The sequence below is a fragment of the Notothenia rossii genome (genome assembly GCF_949606895.1).
Source record: "Notothenia rossii genome assembly, chromosome: 11".
NCBI classification, from domain to species: domain Eukaryota; kingdom Metazoa; phylum Chordata; class Actinopteri; order Perciformes; family Nototheniidae; genus Notothenia; species Notothenia rossii.
Genome location: NC_136910.1, coordinates 25,896,505 through 25,917,655, shown reverse-complemented (window position 1 = coordinate 25,917,655; position 21,151 = coordinate 25,896,505). Strand labels below are relative to the sequence as shown.

Below are 21,151 nucleotides of genomic sequence, written 5' to 3'. Positions count from 1 at the left end.
GAACATTTGAGTTTAGAATGTGCTGTCCCACGGTAATTCAGAAGGCTCACAGGTCACATTCCGACCATTATTTAAAACAATAGGTGCTTTCACACCTTCTACAGTTTGATTTGTATAGAGGGAGCTCTGTCAGTTTTCGAATTACCCATTTGCTTTCGGGGAGCCCTATTTTTCAGAGCACATCCTGCTACTAAATATGTCACACGCACGCTCTGTTGACTGGCGCAGCAGCGCGGATGCGATCAATTGCTATAAAAACACTCTTCTACTAATACAGACGGTGTCACTATGCCGGCAGATGTGGCCGTTATTGAAGCCTCTTCAGGCTCCGCATCGGCAGGCCTCTCCCTCGGTGTGGAGCTGTCAAACTCGACCCTAACGCCGCTTACAGCCGGCCAACTAAAAGTTGTTTTCCGTTCACGTTGTCATTTTTAGACTCCTTCGCTTCTTTGCTTGTGAATCCAAAAGCTGTTACGCTTGGCTGTTTTCATTTTGCCATATTTTTTTATTAGACAGCCAGAGTTAAAAAAATATCAATATGAACATTTCAAATACCGCGCCGGCATCACCGCCATAATCATAGCAACTTAAGTAAGAATGCAGCGCCGCCACATACAGATGGCAACACCCGGACATATTCACAAATATAAAACAAATATTCAGAAACTGTAATGAACAATAACTATTATTTATTTCAAGAACTGTTATTTACCGAAACTCAACATTTGTAATCTGTGTGACACAAATATGCAAGATTGTTTTGGGCTCCCCCTATTTATCTCAAAGTCAGCGTTCAGGGGAGCTCCCTCCCTCTTCGGGGGAGCCAAGCTCCTCCTAGCTCCCCCCCATTTCGAACAGTGTCTGTGGCTGAATGGCCAGCGATTAGGTGCGGCGCATTTGTCATAGGTGATCAGAGCTAACTGCCTGCCGTCAGATTTCATTTAAAAAAACAGATCTGATTTTAAGACTATTTCTGTGCTCATAAAGAATGATAAGAATAAGAATAATGCGTATTGAACTGGTTTAATTAATTAGTGAGTTTATTTAATACTAAAACCGCCAATCGGGTCAATTTGTGTGATGTGTGTTGTGTGTGTGCAATGTAACTTTTTTTCAATAAAATATTAAAGTCTCCCTGTCCCTGACTTTTCCTGAAAGTGTGTTATGTAGCACCCTATGTTGTTAAAAATTGCATTCTAATAGCGGGATTTGACAGGTTTAGGTAGGCCTATACAAAAACCTCTGGCGGTTCTAGTGTTAAGGTAATTAGGTACAGTAGAAGCCCTTTTTTATCAGTAACGAACAACGGACTATTTTTTTTAGCGGATGCATGTCAATTTAAATAAATACATACAACTATTTTTTAAATCAATACATACAACTATTTTTTAAATCAATAAAAGACATTTTCTAAATCCATAAAAGCATTTCAATTAATATTGGGAGTCATGTCGTTACTTTGTTGAGAATGTGGCCGTGTAATAAGCGGGATAATTTGCAGCGACTTGTTCCTTATGGGGAAAATAACACCAGTCATGTGTGTGTAGAGGTGTGTGTGGTTAAAACACTTTCATGAAGTGAAGGAATTTCTTTCTATAAAACAGCTGTGGGCAGCAGTGAGTGTCACGGCATGAATTCATAGATCAAGGCAGACTGGTGCACACACTCTCCTGTCCTGCCAGGCGACACGCCCGTTCTAAGCCGTGTCCCTCACTCCTTACATCCCAAGCATCCCCACAAGTGTATTATGTTGTTACATCGTTTCAGATGTTATGTTTCAGTTGTGCTCTGTCTATGTTCAGTGATGCAAACTTGTCATCTTTCGGCGAAATTCGCCGTTTTGAATCCAAAATAAGTCGTTTGTGTGATTCATGTAGATCTGCAATACAAATATTTTTGGGGTATGGGGGGGGCTGGGACCCGGAGTAATCTGCGGCCGTGAGCTGTTATGTGCCATCATGACACGCATGGTGTTCTTTTTTTATATATATTATAAAGAAGTACGAGCTGTGTGCTCGAGTCTTCCTGCCTGTCGGCTCTGCTCATGGATGTATAATAAGGCTCTGCTGCTCCGAGATGATGGTCTAGCTTCAGCAGCTACATTACCTACGGGTGCGTTCGTTAATATTAACTGTGCGTCCGGAGTCACTGTGGCACAGACTGGACCGCTGGTGAACAGCTGTTAGAACGGGCCGTTCAGGTGTTCAGAGCAGAGCTCCCTGTCGGAGCGGCAGAGCGTGATGTGAACTGAAAAGTCTTTCTGTGGCAATATTATTTAAGGAATCGTTGAGCTAGCTAGCTAGCATACATTGTCACTATCTGCTAACGTTAGCTTTAGCCTTCTATTTCTAATAGTTTTTTTCATAGGCTATAAACAGAGGTGGTATAAGTATATATATTGTACTTGAGTAAAAGTAGAAGTACTCAGATCTTGTACTTGAGTAAAAGTAGAAGTACTCAGGTCTTGTACTTGAGTAAAAGTAGAAGTACTCAGATCTTGTACTTGAGTAAAAGTAGAAGCACACAGATCTTGTACTAGAGTAAAAGTAGAAGTACTCAAATCTTGTACTTGAGTAAAAGTAGAAGCACACAGATCTTGTACTTGAGTAAAAGTAGAAGTACTCAAATCTTGTACTTGAGTAAAAGTAGAAGCACTCAGGTCTTGTACTTGAGTAAAAGTAGAAGTACTCAGGTCTTGTACTTGAGTAAAAGTAAAAGTACTCAGATCTTGTACTTGACTAAAAGTAATAGTCCCAGAGTGTAGGAATACTCTGTTACAGTAAAAGTCCTGCATTCAAAATGTTCCTCAAGTAAAAGTAGAAAAGTATTATCATCAAAATATAGTGAAAGTAGCGGCAGTAAAAGTAGTCATTGTGCAGATTGGTCCATTTCAGAATAATAGATATGATATGTTTTATAATGATTGATCATGAAAGTGTTCTCAAAGCTGGTCAAGGTGCAGCTAGTTTGAATGACTTTGTATACTGCAGGGTAGCTTGTGGATTTACTCCAGGTGGAACTAAAGTCTGATTTAACACTTGATTATATTTCACTTAATTAATCCAGATCTGTGAGGTAACTAAAGGTATTAAATACATGTAGTGGAGTCAAAGTACACCATGTACCTCTGAACTGTAGTGGAGTAGAAGAACAAAGTAGCAAAACATTGAAATACTTAAATAAAGTACAAGTATCTCAAAATTGTGCCCAAGTATAGTACTTTTTGAGTTTATGAACTTAGTTACTTTACACCATGTGGCTATAAAGATAAAAAGACTTAAGCCTTGCACAGAGGCCTGAAAATACATTTTCAAAATGCTCAACAGTGCTGCCAAAATTATAAACTGACTGCTCGACAATTTGAAATAAATGCTTTTATATATTTCTATTAGATGTGACTCTTTGGCGTTTCTGTTATTATTAACACTGCTGCTTTAGTTGTTCTGACTGCTAAAATCCTCTGTCATTCCGTGGGGTGGGGGAGCCGGGGGCTCGGATCCTTGTCACCTTTTTCATACCTGATGAGTTTGCATCCCTGTATGTTAAAAAGCCTCAGTCACCTTAATTCATGTAATAAAAACATCTCAGGTCAGTAACACTCAAAGCTAAATGTGCAATACCATGTTCAGCTATGTTACTATTTATAATGTTATTGTTGTTACATCAGAAGATGTACATATTGAAATGATTTCTTAACTTACAGTTGGCTATTTTTTACAATGTGTGTTGGAAGGATTTATTAAATTACAATGAATATTGTCATTTTTGAAGGCTTTTAGAGAAGGGTGAACTATAAGCCTGAATTACATAAAATGTTATACCTAAAAACATAAAAGCCACAATAAATAAGTCACAATTATTGTAGTTATTTTTACCTCCCGTATTGCTTTCAACCCACCAGCTTTTATGGTGTTGTTACGTCACTAACTGTAAGCTTGTCACATACAGTCTATGGTCACTCAGAGTAACCTACTGTTAATTTAGCTGCTGGAGAAGAAAGATCAAGGGGGGAGGGGGGGAGAGAGCTGTGGTTGATGGGCCATTAGTTGTGTAAATACACAGCTGAGAGCTGCCGTTTCATTCAGACTGTTTAAAAAACGGTAACAACGGACTATTTTTCTTAGCGGATGCATGTAAATTTAAATCAATACATACAACTATTTTTTAAATCAATAAAAACATTTTCTAAATCCATAAAAGCATTTCAATTAATATTGGGAGTCATGTCGTTACTTTGTTGAGAATGTGGCCATGTAATAAGCGGGATAATTTGCAGCGACTTGTTCTTTATGGGGAAAATAACACCCTTCATCCAGATGAGGATCCCTGCGCTACACTTTGGGATCCTGATCGACCGACGAAACTCCATTAAAATATACATATTTTTGGTGAATTACTGAGTTTAGGCACGTTAATAACGTTTTAATGAAGTTGAATACAGTATATTCATATGTGTCAGTGATTTCATGTCAATTCGGCGAACATAAACATAAATGATCGTGGTGAAGATGATGATTAAATTAGGATTAAAAATCGAGAGCCGGGCTGCATTTCCTCCCGTTCGTTTTTTTCGAATAACAAAATTATTTTGTTAAATAACAACATGGTGATGTTTTGTAAATGATTACATGTCTCTTATTTAGCACAGTAGTATGATATCCGTGACATATGGATCTTAACAAAGTTCCGCTGTACATCCAGCGTACTGTATCTGACTTTATTTCACATGAGCTCCAGTGTGGAACCCCACTGCACCCCCTGGTGGATCAATGATCCATTGCAGCTGGCTTCATTATAAATACATTTATCTATCACGGGGGCGGTCTCAAGTCAAGCTGGAGGTTTTCCCTTGAGTGAGGGCAGATCACGTACCAATCACGGCCCTCGCGTTTCAAACTGTCTGAAATGAATCGCTACATCTGTATTAGAAAACGGAGTTGGCGACACGAAGACTGCAATATAATGTTTATGTAGCAATAATACATATGACATATATTTTTTACATGTCTCCAGTAGCCTACTGATAAAAAGACCGATAACGTCGGAGCTTAACTGTACCACGGTCTTTAATAATTTAGCCCCAGGGCCCGTTTAATACCGGGGCTCGGTACCCATCCCTAATTAGCACTATAGAAATGCTCTAGAATTTGCTCTAAAATACTCAAAGTATAACCATGTTAATGTTGTGTGGACCAACCTCCGGTGTAGAGACTCAGAGAACTTGAGGCTCGCGTAGATTAACTCTTTGACCTGCGTGTAGATCTGAGGGACAGACTGGGACATTGGCAGCTTCTTTGGAAAGTCCAGCTGCTTACACACACGTGAACAAAACACAGAGAATGACAGCATTAATTGACTCATTATCTATTATACACTCTGTTTTAAAATGTCAAATGTTTTGCTTCAATGTTTATGGTTCTATAAATCTAATTGCAGTGGATAGTAAGAGAGGGTAAGAGGGTTGGTTGAAGGGGGGTTTTTTTTACATTCATTGTCTTAACCAAAGATTAAACATGACAATTAACTTAAAGATTTCCAAAGGGGCAAGTCAAAATGCACTTTGTGGCAGTAGAATTCTGGTCTACTTGATTTGATTGAGCGAGTTAAAAGAAACATGTGCTCTGAAACTGTGCTGCACAGGTTGGTCAGTGTAAAGCACTTGAACTTGTTACCTTCTCTATCTCAGCATCATGGAAGGGAAAGCGGCTGACAACCAGTATATACTCCTCCTCTGTCTCCACGGGGATGGGACTGTAGTTGTCCAACTCAAAGATCTCCCTGTGGAAAAAAAAAAAACACAATTTAATGTGTGTGCACATTTACATTTAGGGTTAGTATTGGAGCTTTGCGAATCTCTCTCTCTGCGACATGTGTTGCTGTTCTTAATTGTACAAGTGTTGTCTGAGTTTGAAACTTTTAGGACCTTACTCTTCTACATGCACCTTACGATGAGCCAGAAAACAACGCTTTACAAATAATCTGAGAGAAAACTGTCTAAAGGAACTCTTTATCATTGCAAGAAATGTCTTCGCAAAATTTCTTACAGCCGGGTTTAATGTTGAAATGTAGCATGTAAAATGAAGAACAGAAAATAGTTATAGACAAACCCATGATCAAAGCTCACCTGAAAACCAGAGCCCACTTCTTCAGCAGAGTTTCATTATACTGGTCTCTAACCTCAAACAGCAGGTCAAACAGCCGGTTCACTGGGAATCCATAACCCTGAACACACACACACAGAAAATCATGTGTGTTCATCACAGTTGCTCTGCATGCTTATGGAAATGTCCAAATGAAGCACAGCACATTGTGAACCAACCTGTAGTGTGTCAGCAAAGATGACTATGAGGTTCTTCAGCTCCAGGACCAGGTCCGGGTCATCACAGTATGACTGGGAATAACAAACATCATAATCAGCAAACAACACCCAAAGGCATGCGATCGGAAAAACAGCAGTTGTTGTTATTGTTAACTGCAACAATAACACACCACTCTAACCTCCGTATTGGTGTTTTTAGTGCATCAAATGTGTGTTCAGGGGTGCACTCATCCCACGTTATATGTTATCAGTGTTTCATTAATAAGCTGTATGTCTCACTGGGATGAAGAGACTGGGATCATTTGTTAGGCATCATCAAGCTTGACTTAAACATTGCTTTCCTAACTCTGTAAAACAAAACTTAACAAATAAATAGATAGATCTAAATGTACTGACTTTGTTATATATTATAAAAATAACTTAATACAATAACAAAAATAATAGGAATTACAATTCATAATTAAACATTTTGTATGCAGGAGATAATGGTCAAACCTCTGGGCAAAATGTATTATCATGGTGAATGGTAGGAGGATTTGCATTTTAAATGGTGCCTTGCTAGTCCTTCAACTACTAAGAGCTTTTACACTGCATGCCATCATTTAACCATCCACACATATTTCTACACTGATGCTATACAAGGTGCCAGACTGCTCATCAGAATTCAGTGGTGAGTTACCCACAGTGCTACAAATGCTACAAATATGAATCTGAGACACATCCTCCACAGTTATCCCTGTAAACTGTGTACATAATGTTATAATAGAAAGCTTGACAGGCGTAGCAAAAGTAATAGGGGAGGGGCTAAGCTAAGGGTCAATCAAGAACAACAAGGTGTCTCAATTTTTCCTACGTGTAGAGTGATTTACGACCCTGAAAGCAGCACAGTTGAGTCCCCTCACTCTAACAAGGATCCTGCCAAACACAGGAGTGTGTAAATCACCAGAGTAAATGAACACAGCCTGAGATTTGACTTAAAGCAGCGGCCAGCTGCCTGTTGTTTACAAAGACACACACATACACACACCAACAATCAGCTGGAGACTGCACTACACAGCAGCAATCACAGCAGTGGTACTAATGTATACCACCAGTTTGGACAGTTTTATGAGTCTCTTGGTATAATGCTCTCATCCATGCTATATGTGAATATGACATGACGTTGGTATTAATTAAAAGTCGATTCTTCAATTTGTTGTTTTAATGAATGTAGTATTTAGGGTTAGATTATTTTATTATAATTACGGTATTATTATTAGTTTTCAGGGCATTTGGTTAGTGTTAGGGTTTGTTTTTTTAGCTTGTAAATGTCTATGTATAATACATGAACTCTTTTATATTCTAGATTTATTAGTCATTTATATTGTAAATACTTTTAGTTTAGTGTCGGAGCCCCTATTCCTAGTTTGAAATAGTTTAGCAAGCTGTCCCATTTCACATATATCCATTATGTCTTATAATTGTATGTTCTAACTGTTTGCGAACAAAATAAATTGAATTGTGTGGAATTTGTGTATTCCGATAGTGTGAGAGCTAATAGTATGAACACCTTTTGTTATGTGCAATAAAATCGTTGACATTTGACGGTGAATTAGAAGGGGACCGTTGCATGGACAGGTTTGTGAAAAACCATTTCTTCTGCCTGTGGGCTGACCATGCCGTGGTTGTAAGGTTGGACCCTGGCGGTGTCGTGGCCCTGGAGGCCCCGGGGGAGACCAGGGCCTTTGTTAGTCTGCTCAGCCCACGCTGTGCGGCCCATTCTCTGACCTGTTAGCATAATCCTCTGAGTCATTTACAACTGACTGGAGCCCAGCGGTCAGGAATATGCCTGCTTAATCTGCTGTTATTGTTGCAATCTGTCTCTCATTAAGGCCCCAATGACCACCTCTTTGGCAGCATGCGTATGTGTGTTTTGACCTTTTCTCTTGAGAGGGACATCATTAGTGTGTTTGTGGGTGTGCTGACCTCTACAGTGTCGTGTGTGTGTGTGTGTGTGTGTGTGTGTGTGTGTGTGTGTGTGTGTGTGTGTGTGTGTGTGTGTGTGTGTGTGTGTGTGTGTGTGTGTGTGTGTGTGTGTGTGTGTGTGTGTGTGTGTGTGTGTGTATCAGCAAGTGAATGAAGGTTATTGCAGGATAAATAGATACACAGCAGGCTCTATTATCTCTATTAACTCTGAAGAGTCCCCTTCTCATTCACTGTCCACTCCTTGCTGTTACTGTGTGTGTCATGCGTGTGCATGCATGCGTGTGAGCATACAGAGTGTGTGCGTAGCACGGCGATGATCTTGGACAGGGCCATGTTCCACACTTCATCAGTGAAAGCTCTGGTCACCAGCCCCTGCGTGGCATGAAGGATATGGTCCTCCACAACGAAGAACCTGACACACACAGAAAACACACACATATCAGGATTCATATGTATGTTCACATGTGGCTGAATGACTGATAAACTTGAAAGACAGATTGTAATGTTAAAATCAAATGTTGCTCTGTGACAATGAAGAGAAAAAGGGAGGAACATCTTACCCCACAATCTGATTGAAGTATCTCCTGTAGCCTTCCACTGTCTCATGCTGGACACACACACACACACACACACACACACACACACACACACACACACACACACACACACACACACACACACACACACACACACACACACACACACACACACACACACACACACACACACACACACACACACACACACACACACACACACACACACACACACACACACACACCAATGTTTTTAGTGAAACATTATTCAAGTAAATGACTGAAAGTGTCTAGTTATTGCTGCCTTGTTTGTTGTTACTAAATTGCATATCAACTTGTTAAGTCTTTGAGTCAAAGCTGCTTGAAAAGAAACATTTGTTGACGTCAGGGATATCAACCATAAATAATGAAATATAAATACAGTATATTGATGAATATGCAGTATGGGTGATTCATGACACTGCTTCCATCTGCATGTGTGTTTGTGGCTCACCATGTTAGCCTGTGGCTGCAGGACGAGCCGGGCCTGTTTTTTCCTCTGTTTCCTGTAGTAGTTCTCAAATGTTTCTCGGTCACCCTGCAGAGAAATACAAAAGTTTTAGTGCATCTTCGAACTTTACTGACAATGACAAAGAAATAAATATTCAAATAAAAAAATGATGGCGGAGGAAATATGGATATTTGAGCATAGTGGGTACATCTGAAAATCATAGTGGAGAGGGTGAAAGATAAACATTTAAGCATCTATATTTGAAAATGAAATAATACAGTCTTTATTGTTTGAAAAGTAAAATAAAGTATAGTGTTATATATCTAATGTTGGTTGAGCTACTTGGCCTATTCACACTTAAAACTAAATACCTTTTGTTTTGAGTTTGAATAGGGCTTGGATCAAATTTGTGTTCTGCTGTTATGGACTTGGATTGCTTTTCTTTTTTTGACTTGAATCCTCCAACATCTCACAAATCCTTTCAGTTTCTGAGGTGAAGCCATCAGTACATTGTGTGCAGAGGTACGCAAGGAGGTCATTTAATCATCATGTTCAATTCTGGAATAATGCACTTCTACACAAAATCGTTTCGATGATCCTTTTTATGGATGAGTGTGTATCTTTGTGAGTGTGTGTGACTAGAGAGACACCTACCAGCACTGTGTAAATGTGTAAACACCTGTAGACAGGCGAGAAGTCCACTAGGTCCTGAGCAGTAAGAATCTGTAAGACAAAATGAGAAACAAATACATTTATATGATCTACAAATTATTTTTTTTAAAACAGCAACCAATGAAAACAGGTACCCAATTGTGAAGTAGCAAGATAATGGAAACTCATACACACAAATATAGACACACAGGTGCAAGTGTCATTATAGTTTGATCACTTTCTGTCTCACACAACTACACAGAAGGTTTCCTCACCTCTTCATCTCCTTCATCCTCATCTCCTGTGTCCTCATCCATCATCAGGCCGTTGTGAGTGTGTGTTTGTCCGTTGAGGGTGTACACAGGTTTGGTGTAGTGGCCCGTACTGGCCTGCTTGGCTACTGCGCTGTTAAAGGTCCTGTGCTGCTGGGCCTGCAGACAGACAGACACAGACAGACACACACATCAGAGAGCTGAACAATACATGTTCACTTCTACTGTGGGACTTATTGAAACACAACCTCTCATACCTGTCTCATGGCAGTCTCTCCGACCTTGTCCGAGTGTTTTCTGATGCTCTCCAGGAAGTCCTTGAGGTCCGACATGGAGATCTCCTTGATCTCTTCTCTCAGTCTGGGCAGGTTTTCCGCCATGATCTGACAGAACCTGTACTGACTCACCCTGCAGGAGACAGCAGAACCAGTCCAGTTGGGTCCACTTTATAACATACTATCTAATCTAACCGGCATTGTATCATTTGATATGTAAAATAATGCAATACAAAAGCAGATTCATCTTATTTCTATTAAATGTGAAAAGAATGTTCAAAGATTTATACAAATTCAAACTTCCCATAAAATGGCATAATGGATTTCTTAATTAGATTTTAATTCCTGCTGCAACAGCTTTTTAAGACGGAAGAAGGAATCTATATTAAAACTGCACTAATCAATATTTGACACACACAATAATTGTTTACCATGTGTAATGTGAAAGCTGTCACAGAATATGATCACAAACTTTGAAGGTCCCCTCATCTCTACAGAACGGTCTCTTTTAGCTCATTACTTAGGTTTAATGGTAGCATTTTTACTATATGGGTTGAGTTTGCTTTTTCCTTACTCTATATCCAACCTCGTCTCTAGCAGCAGTTCTGATAAATCCAATACGTTCATCCAATATGTTTGGGACAGAGTGAGCATCAACAGCAAAGTCAATCATGCTGCCGTTTGAGAGGTTTCTAAGATTGCAACACGTGATTTTGCCATAACTATGAATCACCAATGAGGATCTAAGCTACAAACACTACAGCGGTTTAATACAATGATCCTACCTGGGGATGAAGACCTTTTCCAGCTGCTCCATGGTTTTCAACGCAGCATAGTATCTGCAGAGGAAAACAGTAGAGCTGCAGTTAGGATGTAATCACAGCTATGGATATATTCCAACATTTACTTGAAGATGATTTGAGCCTCCACCCTCTGATAAAGTCAAATAAATAATTCTTCCTTCATTGAAGTTTAGAAATCAAGCACTGTCTGGGAAACCCCTAAAAGGGAATTTCATATTGCATTTCTTATAATTCATACTAAAATGTCTTTTAATGGTCCGTCATGATTCCAACTGTGTTATATGAGGACAATTTTAATTCACTTGAGTACTCCTTTAAATGGCCAACATGGACAGAAATGAATTGAACTGTCAATGTACAGGACAGGAAACCTGACAAATGTTTTAAGACACACATGGAAACATATTAACCTATCCCTTTGTGTTTGGTTCACTGAGCAGTAGGCTGCCCGATTATATATGAACCAGGTTTTTAAAACACATTAACAGCAGAAAAATGTAAAACGGGATAGTACATGACAATGTTCTGAGAGAACACCTAAAGGATATAAGACTAATGTATTCAAATTGTATTGTATAAAAATAGATTGGGTTAGTGCCATCTCATTTAGATCCTCTTCTAATGGGCTTGTGCACAACAAGCCAATCATAAAGCCACATGCACGTCTAATACATTGCATGCAGTTAAGTGTTGTATTTCATTCATTGGGCCACCTGTGCTACAAAGATGTTGTGCTCTTTCATAGTGTGCACACATCACCAGGGTTCAGCCTTGGGTCAGTGTGCTGGGCTCCCATCATTAGTCTGATAGGCAGGCTGTGAAGGGATCTAATTGGTCGGTCAGTGAGTGTAAAATGTGTTGTACACACATGAACAGAAGACAGCCTCATAAAGTGTACAGTGAAAAGGTTTGTCAGAGTGCAGAGCTCCAGGATGGACGACACAAAGCCTGCAAGTGGCTGGACATTGGACAGAATGTGACCTGGGCATTGGCACATACCGCGCAGGAAATAATGTGCATTTGCACCATACAAACTCATCCCAATCTGTCGTAAGTGTTTAGGCTATGTCATTAGTGCTTCAAATACACTCCACACACAAACACAAATCCCACAAGGTGGTCAGCATGGTCTAGTTGCCTTGGATTGGCTGAGGGTTGTGACAGGGCTGCAGTGAGGGGGCCTTGTTGTGAATAAGGGCACACTGAGGGTCAATTGTCCTGCTAGTGAATGGCCTTTTTCCTTTGGTACACAGTAATGAACAAGGAAGGGTCATTCTTTTCCTGTCCAAAGTGAACTCTCCTCCCCTGATGTATTTATGACCAAACATGAAGTTCATGGGGTAAAAAAACATTTTTACCACATTTGGTTCGTTAGAATATTTGATTACTCTGTTAGCTCTTTGCTAAAGCAGTTGTTTAGAATGGAAACGGAAACATGTATATAGTTTTCTATTTAGATTTGCATCTCCATTTACTTAGTTACTTCAGTAATGTAATACCAGATTAGTAAGCAATCTATTACTGCCTACTGTGGTTCAAAGTTTAAACTCTGACCACAGCCAGCCTCACTTATACTCGTACATTTAAGGCTGGGGCTCAAATGTAATACTTTTTTGATAATATTTGTTCCATTTACTAAATATATATACTCATTCTTTACTTTATATGGATGTCTCTTCATGGACTGAATCATGTTTACAAGGTTTTAACTCGCATGGTAAACCATGCATTTTGAGTTTTTGTTTGGTTTATGTTTGTTTAAATGTATATTTTTTTGTACTTCTCAGGCTGTGTGCAATTTGATTTTCATCATTGTTTTAATTTGTTATTTTCATTATTTCGGGTCCTACATTTTTGAAAGGGAAAACTCTGTTGAACCTTTGGCAACAACATGCTTTTTCAAAGTATATTTAGTATACATTTGTATATATAGTCATTATATATATACATATATATTTATATATATATAGTACCATGCTACACCTCAGTTGTTCTCATATACTTGTAAGTGTCCCGAGCTGGGTAGTAGTATGGCATGGTGCTATAGCCTATGTTAGTTCACAGTTGGACACTGATGGGAAAGGGGTGCGGTCACCAATAGTTGATACTTGGCAAGCAAGATTATAGATAGTGTGACGTAATCTGGGAACTTTAAGAGTATTACACTTCTGAAGTTGTTTTAATATTAGTGTTCATGAGTCACATCGTGATGAAATGCTTAGTTATTGATACCTTTTGGACTCCAGCTGCTCCTTTAGTTTGCTGTACATTTCTAGCACTGAAAAGGAAGACAAGACGGGAACAGGATCAGTAACAGGATCGGTACTTGAAGCCATTTACTGTGCATACAAGATAACACATGCTAGACTAAAGTGTCTGACCAACCCAAGACAGGAAGTTATATAAAAGTTTATACTTTACTAATAACTAAAAACAGTGGCTAACTAACAAGTCTACCGTAACAGGAGGGTTGTCTGTCTGGCAATAGATCTGCATGCCTTTGAGCAAGGCACCAGACATCCACACCGCTCCCCTGGCGCCTTATAATAGTTGCACACTGCTCCAAATACTGGGATGTGTTATATGCAGGGATTAACTGAGAATGCAGGGTTGATTAGAAAATAATTCATTTCAAATCCTTCATTTCCACTAAATACTATATACATTCCTACCTGCACACATACATGGACTCCAGTGGCACCCTGAAATCACATAGATGACTAACTAGAATAAAGGGACCATCATCTTGACACACATGCAGCAGTGGTACCTGGTATACAGAGCTGCAGCTTCTCCACAGTGGTGGCCATGTTCCTCTGCTGGATGCGGCAGCGAATCACCTCTTCTGTCTGACACGTCACCTGAGGGCAGGAACACACAATGGAAGGAAACAATGAGAGAGAGGCCTCCACTGTTCACCACTGGGTTAAAGAACGGTCATGTGTAATGCACAAATGTGTAATGCACAACTGTCTTTGCACAACAAAAAGCACACTTGTTGTCCTCAGCACATTCATGCATACACTCATAAGTGGACTTACCTCCCTCCCCGACTCCTGTAGCCTTCGATTAGTGTCCGTCACCTGACCCTTTAAAAACAAACGGACAGTTTAAATGTAGAGACTCAGAATCTCTACATTTATTTTGTCTTTGCTCCGCCTTTGGTTCCTACAACTTTCTGTTTAATGTCAAAACATATATTGTCTTTTTCCTCTGCTATATGCTATATAACTATCCTATAAAAAACAAAACAATAAACCACAGTTTCCTTTAGCTGGTAATTACCGCAAATCTAAATCTCTCCGGTCAAAATGTCCGGTCAAAATAATTTCCCCTTCGCACAATACCGCATCAGTTGCGCCACTTATGTGAAAGACAAGAATAGTCCATTCTAATGTCTAACATTTAATGTGGAGAAAGAGATGTCCTGTATGGGTTGATTGTGCGTTGATCTGTTGGTAATGCCTCCGGTGGGCATGTAAACAAATGTATAATGCTGCGCTATACTTTGCGGCCTCACCTGGTTGCATAGCAAAGCTGATTGTTTAGGTGTCTTTTAATAAGCAGGCAGTCATATCATTAGCTAGAACTAGCTAGATCACATCAATATGGACATAAACGCGAGTGAAGTCTAATCTGACGGGAGAGAGAGATCAGCTACTGCTGACGAGTCGACACTCAGCTCTGCATGATCACCTGCAGCAGTGAGCAGAGCAACACACACACTTCAGGTTAGAATATCACACGTAGCTATTTTAATTACCTCTCAAACTACCTAAACTATGTAGATATGTTTAGTTTTACTGTCGGGTCACTCATTACTGATCCGCGAGCTGCATGAGCTAACGGGCTGTCAGGAGAGGGAGAGAGCGCTCCGTTTATTATTCCCGTGTTATTGTAAATTACTGTACACTTTTGAATAATGTTAATCTACTATAATTAGTTTGTTTAATATCTAAATCATATTAATTTGTTTTAAAGCTCAATAAATAACTAAGAAGACCTTTGACCGGCACTTTTCTCCTTTTGTCCGGAAGATTTCAACTTTAACGGACATGTTGACCGGCAAAAAAAACTTTCTAAAGGAAACTCTGCAATGAACACACACTGTGTAGAGAAAGCCGCCTGATGCCATAAAGATTCGCTACAACACCAAATATATATTAATCTGCAGCAGAAAATAATCCCAGACAAATGCACCGCTTCCTGGAGCAACATTTGCTACAAAATACAGCATTTAGCTGTTACAGTATTTACTTAAATATATATTGAATATACAAAATATTTAAGATTTTGGTTTTTAGTAGTATTCAATGGGCTTGGTTGACTGAACTTCATGGACATTGACCGCCTTATACATTGTTGGATTTTGTCCTTACATTATACTTGTGACTTAAAGGGGTGAAATGTCATAAGCCATATATTTTAAAAGTTGCTGCATGTAGAAAACAAAAACATGGCCGAGGTTTAATTTGAAAGCTTATCATGAGGATATCTTGCAATGTTTCATCTATAAATAAGGGGTCTTCCTCTCATTGATATTAAGGTAAAGGTGGTGAAAATATGTATTCATAATGAGACGTTCAGGTTTCTGTGACTCATCACTTATCTTAAAGACTCTAAAACACAAATACTGGTTTATTGACATTCTTGAATTGCTCCATGTTAACAAAACCACGACTGTTAAAGGTCCCATGTCATGGCCATTTCCACTGATCATAATTCCATTGTTGAGGTCTACTAGAATAGATTTATGTTGTGAAATTTTCCAAAATCACTTTGGTTTCTCATACAGCATCTCTGTAAACTACGTGTAATTCACTGAATTTCACTCTCTGCCTTTAACGGCTCGTTGTACCTCCAATAGCTCCAGCCCCCACCCTCCCTGTGAGCAGTGTGCTCTGATTGGTCGTGACGTAGTGAATCGCGCTGAGCTCCGTGGAGGTGTGGTTTCCTTGTTTAGTGACAGCGAAACACAGCCAAACTCACCCTGAGCAAACACAAAGTCACAGCCGAAGTAAAAACAATAAATGTGGCTTGATATTGAGAAAGAAAAAGGTTGATAAACGCTGCACTGAGTGTGAGGAAGTCCGTGGATTGGTCAATTTGGACCAATCAGCGGGGGCTTAACGTAACGGCTCCGCGGACGTAACGTAACGGCTCCACGGATTGGTCCATTTGGTTCCGGGTCACGCATGACATCATGCGGTACCCGGAAGAATCAATGGACAGTGACGTATCTCCAACGAGGCGTTTGAGTTTTACTCACTACAAGGTGTACTTTGAGGGTTTTGACTCTGCAGACCGTTTACATGGATAAAAACCTTCATAACACACAAGGGGACGGGTAATAACCGGAAAAGCATGACATGGGACATGTCTATCCGTCCTTCCTCCCTGTCTGGTCCCCCCCTCTTCATGCCCTCTCGTTTCCCTCTCTACGTCCCTCACCGCAGCTGCTCAGCCTTGTAATCAGCTCATTGTCCATGAAGGGGGAAAGACAAAGGCTGGCAAATTCAGATTAACCAGGCAGCGAGGACCTGAACCCATCGCCGGTGCACTGGGCCTTTCATGGGGTTTAATGTCTTGTGACAGGCTCTTTCTCACAGATTCAGTGACAAACTTCTCGATTCTGGATGAGGATTTTTGAACTCTCGGCTCTTGTCACACAGCTGAGAGCAGTGACCCAATTGACCAGTCGGCTTTCTGATGACAATCCTTTCAACAGTGAAGCTTCCAAACGAGGGGGGACCGACCAAATAATCACAGCTTCTTTTTTCCTTATTCAGGCACGCATCACCACAGCAGAAGGGCTCGAGAGCAAAGAGATAATTGACGCTTCTAGAAACTTACCCAAGACTGTTATCTAATACAGCATAATGTTGCCCTGGTCAGCTACCAGGAAGTAGAACCAATGACATTTCAATACAGGACAGGGTCTTCTCCCATTACCTACCTTCAGAGATGTGAAGTAACTAAATACATTTACTATTGTACTTTTATACAATTTTTAGATACTTGTACTTTAGTTGAGTATTTCCATGTTATGCTACTTTGTACTTCTACTCCACTACGTTTATTTTGTACCTTTAGTTACTTTACAGATTTGGATTGATGATGTGAAGCATAGTCGATTATCATACAATCATTCAAAATCGTATTAATTTAAGTATACATGTTAATGACGTGTGGCCAGAAAAATCTGTAACTGCAGGTCTTTCACGTACAGTTTTGTTTGGTGTTTCTCAACATTTTGGATCATTACCCATTAAAACAGTCCCTTGTAACCAAGCATCATTGAAATGGTCCCGTTTCTTAAACAATTTTAAGCTGCATCAAGACATCAAATCATCCAATTCAAAACATTTGTGAACCATAAATGTTTGCTTTTATCTCCAATTATGATCTGTTGACCTCTCAAGTTCATCTTGGGACCCTTTGTAAAGGTCAGGAGCAACAGGTGGTTATAAGCAATTCAAATAAAAAAGCAAACACATTTAAACAACAGAGAAACTGCTAGGAAACACTTTGCACTGATGCCCTCTGGTTTGTTAACCATATTTCTGTGCCACCCCCCTCCTTCCCTCAAACTCACCCCTTGCCTCACTCGCCCTCACCCCCCTTTACTGTGGGCCGCGCACACCTGCTATTTTGATTCTAACACTTCTGTACTTTTAGATCGCAACAAGTGACGGGGACGCTGGCTCCGCTACTCCAGCAGCATCCCTGGAGAAGCTGAAAAGAATCTCTTGGGAGACGGTGCCTCCGCGCCTGAACCGGGACGCATACAAAGAGAGAGCGCGGAAAAACCTCTGGGGATTTCGACGTGACACCGGTGATACGCTTCAGTAGAAGCTGCTGGGACTCGCCAGAGCAGTGGGGATGACACCGCCGACACCTCCTCATCCCCACTGCTCCCATGTTTTTTTTGTGTTGCCATAAGTTAGTCTCTCTGCGTTTATGCTCTATGCTAATGCTAATAATGCTTATGCAAGGATAATAAAATGGCGGCTTCACAAAACTTTTTGGGAGTTTTACGGGGCGTGGTTTGCAATCCGTCCAGCCAATCAGACATAGGAACCTTTTACTCCCACGAAAGTCCTGCTCTCTAGAAGGGACTGAAAACGGATGGAAAAGGGGGTAAAAAGGTTCCCATTAACTAATTTAGTTCCTGGGGCTTTTTGGTGTGAACGCAAATATATCGTTTATTTATTTATCGTTTATATTTGTTTACCTTTAAAAGCTCTCCAGAGTACAATTGTATAAACCTCAGTTAAACAATTTAAGGATGCATTGCTCATGATTAACAATGTGCAAATAACAGCTACCATAGAGCAATGCCCATACAGCTGCCAGCCTGATGTGCTTAACACTCAGAGGCTAACTCACCAGTGAGCAGAAAGCAGTGGTTTCTATCTGAACAATAAAGAAAACAAATAACCGTTCACAAACAGGTATTTCATAACTGCTTACAGTAAGGAAGACATTTAAATTATTATTGGCCGTCACAGGCTGCTTTAAGCTAAACACCTCTCTCTGACAGAACACCTCACTGAGTGATTTAACTCATATGTCTCACTTTCAGGTTTCTCTTTTCAGCCGCAGACCCCACGTCGCCTCTTTATGTGCGTCGCTAAGTTCCTCGTACTACTTATGTACTTTAAAGCGGCTCGGCATCGTTAACAATTTGCGAGTGATTTTTCAAGTTGACCGTCTGTAGCAATAGTGCCGCGCACATATACCATCAGGACGTTACTGATGGGGTGCGGCTGCGGAGTGATACTGTGTGTATGCAAGTCCGCATCTAGGACGGATCTATGTATCATGGCTGTAGACCTGTTAAGTAATAAAGATACCTCATACAAAGGTCTGCAGATACCTTATTACTCTCCATGACCTGCGGTCAACTATATAGCATAAATGACTATTACACCGTCTTTCTTGAACAATCCGAAGTGTTGCCAAACGTTTGATTTGTAGGTATTTTTCGGTGCGCTGTGTTTCTCTTTCTCCTCAACTTCCGTGTGTGTTGATAACTGAGACTCTCGTTCTCCGTAGTGGCGAAGCAAATATCAAAGATCGTCTCTGCTGAGCGTTGACAAGATGAGGGGATTTTATATGAATGAATCGGTTTTTTACCGATGCAAAGAAGCTACGCAATCGATGCATCGCGAGTTCAACCCGGTTCAACCCAAACTGTAGCCGATGTGCACTCTTTCAACCGGTGCACTCGCATCTTGAATGTTTATGCCGGTGCACCGATGCGAATCGGTGAATCTTAACATCTCTACTAGATACCTCATCACTCCTCCATTGTTCCGATACAAGTCCGGGGGCCTTTCTTATTACTCTAATTTCCCCTCCTCGACTCCTCGAATCCTCGGTCTTCCGGTAGTGACCCGGAAATGAATTTCAGCGAAGGACATCTCATTTCTCTAAATGAACATCGAGGATTGAGCGTCGAGGAGGCTCTCTGGAGGAGCTATAACCGAGGATACACTGATGGGTCCTCCACGGATCCTTCGTGGATGCATTTCCGGCAACAGTGATGTTTAAAAGAGGCGTGACGCACGGCCGGACTTATCTCAGCCAATGACAGCTCTGCATGCATCCCCCGGATATTCTTTTATTAACTGCTTTCATCGCGACGCGATGTTTACACTGAGAACAGCTGTGAAGTCCGTGCAGAAAGCAGAGCAGTGTGTAAAATATATATCACTCAGTATAACAGGCCTATATTACTCTCTTTAGAAAATGACACCAGTAATGACAAACAGATGAGAATGCTGCGTGGGGTCTGGGTCAGTGGCGGCGCTAGGTGGTGGCTACTTGGGCTCAAGCCCCGGATGTTTTCTGAAAAGCCCCGGATGTTTCACTTAAAAAACAATCTTTAAAAAATGTTTTTTTTTTTTTTAAACGTCTCGGGAGTAATGTGCAGTAGTCCACTATGTCCACCAGAGAGGCAGCCGCTGCGGGACAGTAGCCTGCGTACTGCGTAACCTTCCCTGCCCTGAAGAAGAAGTGATCCTTCCTAGTGCCCATATGGCTCTGCTAGTGCCTGACGAGTTTTAAGCTAATAGCCCATAAAGTTATGGATATTAGAAAGTTATTTTCATTGAAAAAGGCGCCACAAGCTGCAGCAGCAGCAGTAGTATCAGCAGCTGACAACAATGTCATCACCAGTAGTGAAGAAATGGATGATGTTTCAGGTTTGTGAATCTAATGGTGATATCTGCAGTCTGGTTGACTGAGTAAGAAGTGAAAAAGAGTGATTTAATGTTAATGTTATAGCTAGTAAACATGGAGTAACCACACTAATTATACCCGTATATGTTAGTATGTATACAGAACATGACTAAAAATTATCCTAAGATGTAACGTTAACCCTTCATACCTCAGTCTACCTTTAAGACACTAAAATAACGTATTCCAATTTTTATATTGTTTTGGAATTATACCGGCTCTCGTTTAAGTACACTTAACAACGGAACCATAGCAACAGAACTGACAGGTAACGGAACTGACAGGCAACCCTCTGAATCAGACTCCGATTGGCTGTGACTGCATCCACTCAGAGTGTCCGATTCAGAAACGTGACTCTTACACTCTTTACGTCACAAACAAAGATGGTGGATGAGAATGGATCTATAAAACGATAAGCAATGCGCCAGAATCAAGGTGAGACTATCCGCATCCTTTAAAACTCTACGGACATTCGTTTCACCGAAATAAGTAAACGACTGTATTTGAGTGAGTTAAGGCATTAGTTTTCTTCATTAAAGGATGTTAATGAATAAGTGTTCTCCAGTGCCTTTTGTCCGCTTTAAGGTATTATTAAGG

At 40.4% G+C, this 21,151-nt stretch overlaps 1 protein-coding gene across 7 annotated transcripts in view; it reads right to left on the bottom strand.

Moving 5' to 3' along the window:
• Positions 1-21,151, bottom strand: part of exoc6 (exocyst complex component 6) — a gene marked incomplete at its 5' end in the record, with an annotated part of 95,737 nt that overhangs the window by 28,464 nt on the left and 46,122 nt on the right. For 4 of the 7 annotated variants that reach the window (XM_079658594.1, XM_079658596.1, XM_079658598.1 and 1 more), the window contains 14 exons: positions 5,198-5,310; positions 5,673-5,778; positions 6,125-6,222; positions 6,320-6,391; positions 8,576-8,696; positions 8,845-8,891; positions 9,314-9,397; positions 9,965-10,033; positions 10,237-10,392; positions 10,491-10,641; positions 11,294-11,347; positions 13,544-13,589; positions 14,082-14,172; positions 14,353-14,400. In XM_079658594.1, the coding sequence (XP_079514720.1) occupies positions 5,198-5,310; positions 5,673-5,778; positions 6,125-6,222; positions 6,320-6,391; positions 8,576-8,696; positions 8,845-8,891; positions 9,314-9,397; positions 9,965-10,033; positions 10,237-10,392; positions 10,491-10,641; positions 11,294-11,347; positions 13,544-13,589; positions 14,082-14,172; positions 14,353-14,400 (1,256 nt within the window). The remainder of the gene's footprint in view (positions 1-5,197; positions 5,311-5,672; positions 5,779-6,124; positions 6,223-6,319; positions 6,392-8,575; positions 8,697-8,844; positions 8,892-9,313; positions 9,398-9,964; positions 10,034-10,236; positions 10,393-10,490; positions 10,642-11,293; positions 11,348-13,543; positions 13,590-14,081; positions 14,173-14,352; positions 14,401-21,151) is intronic. The other 3 variants (XM_079658595.1, XM_079658597.1, XM_079658599.1) reach the window with 1 other exon arrangement.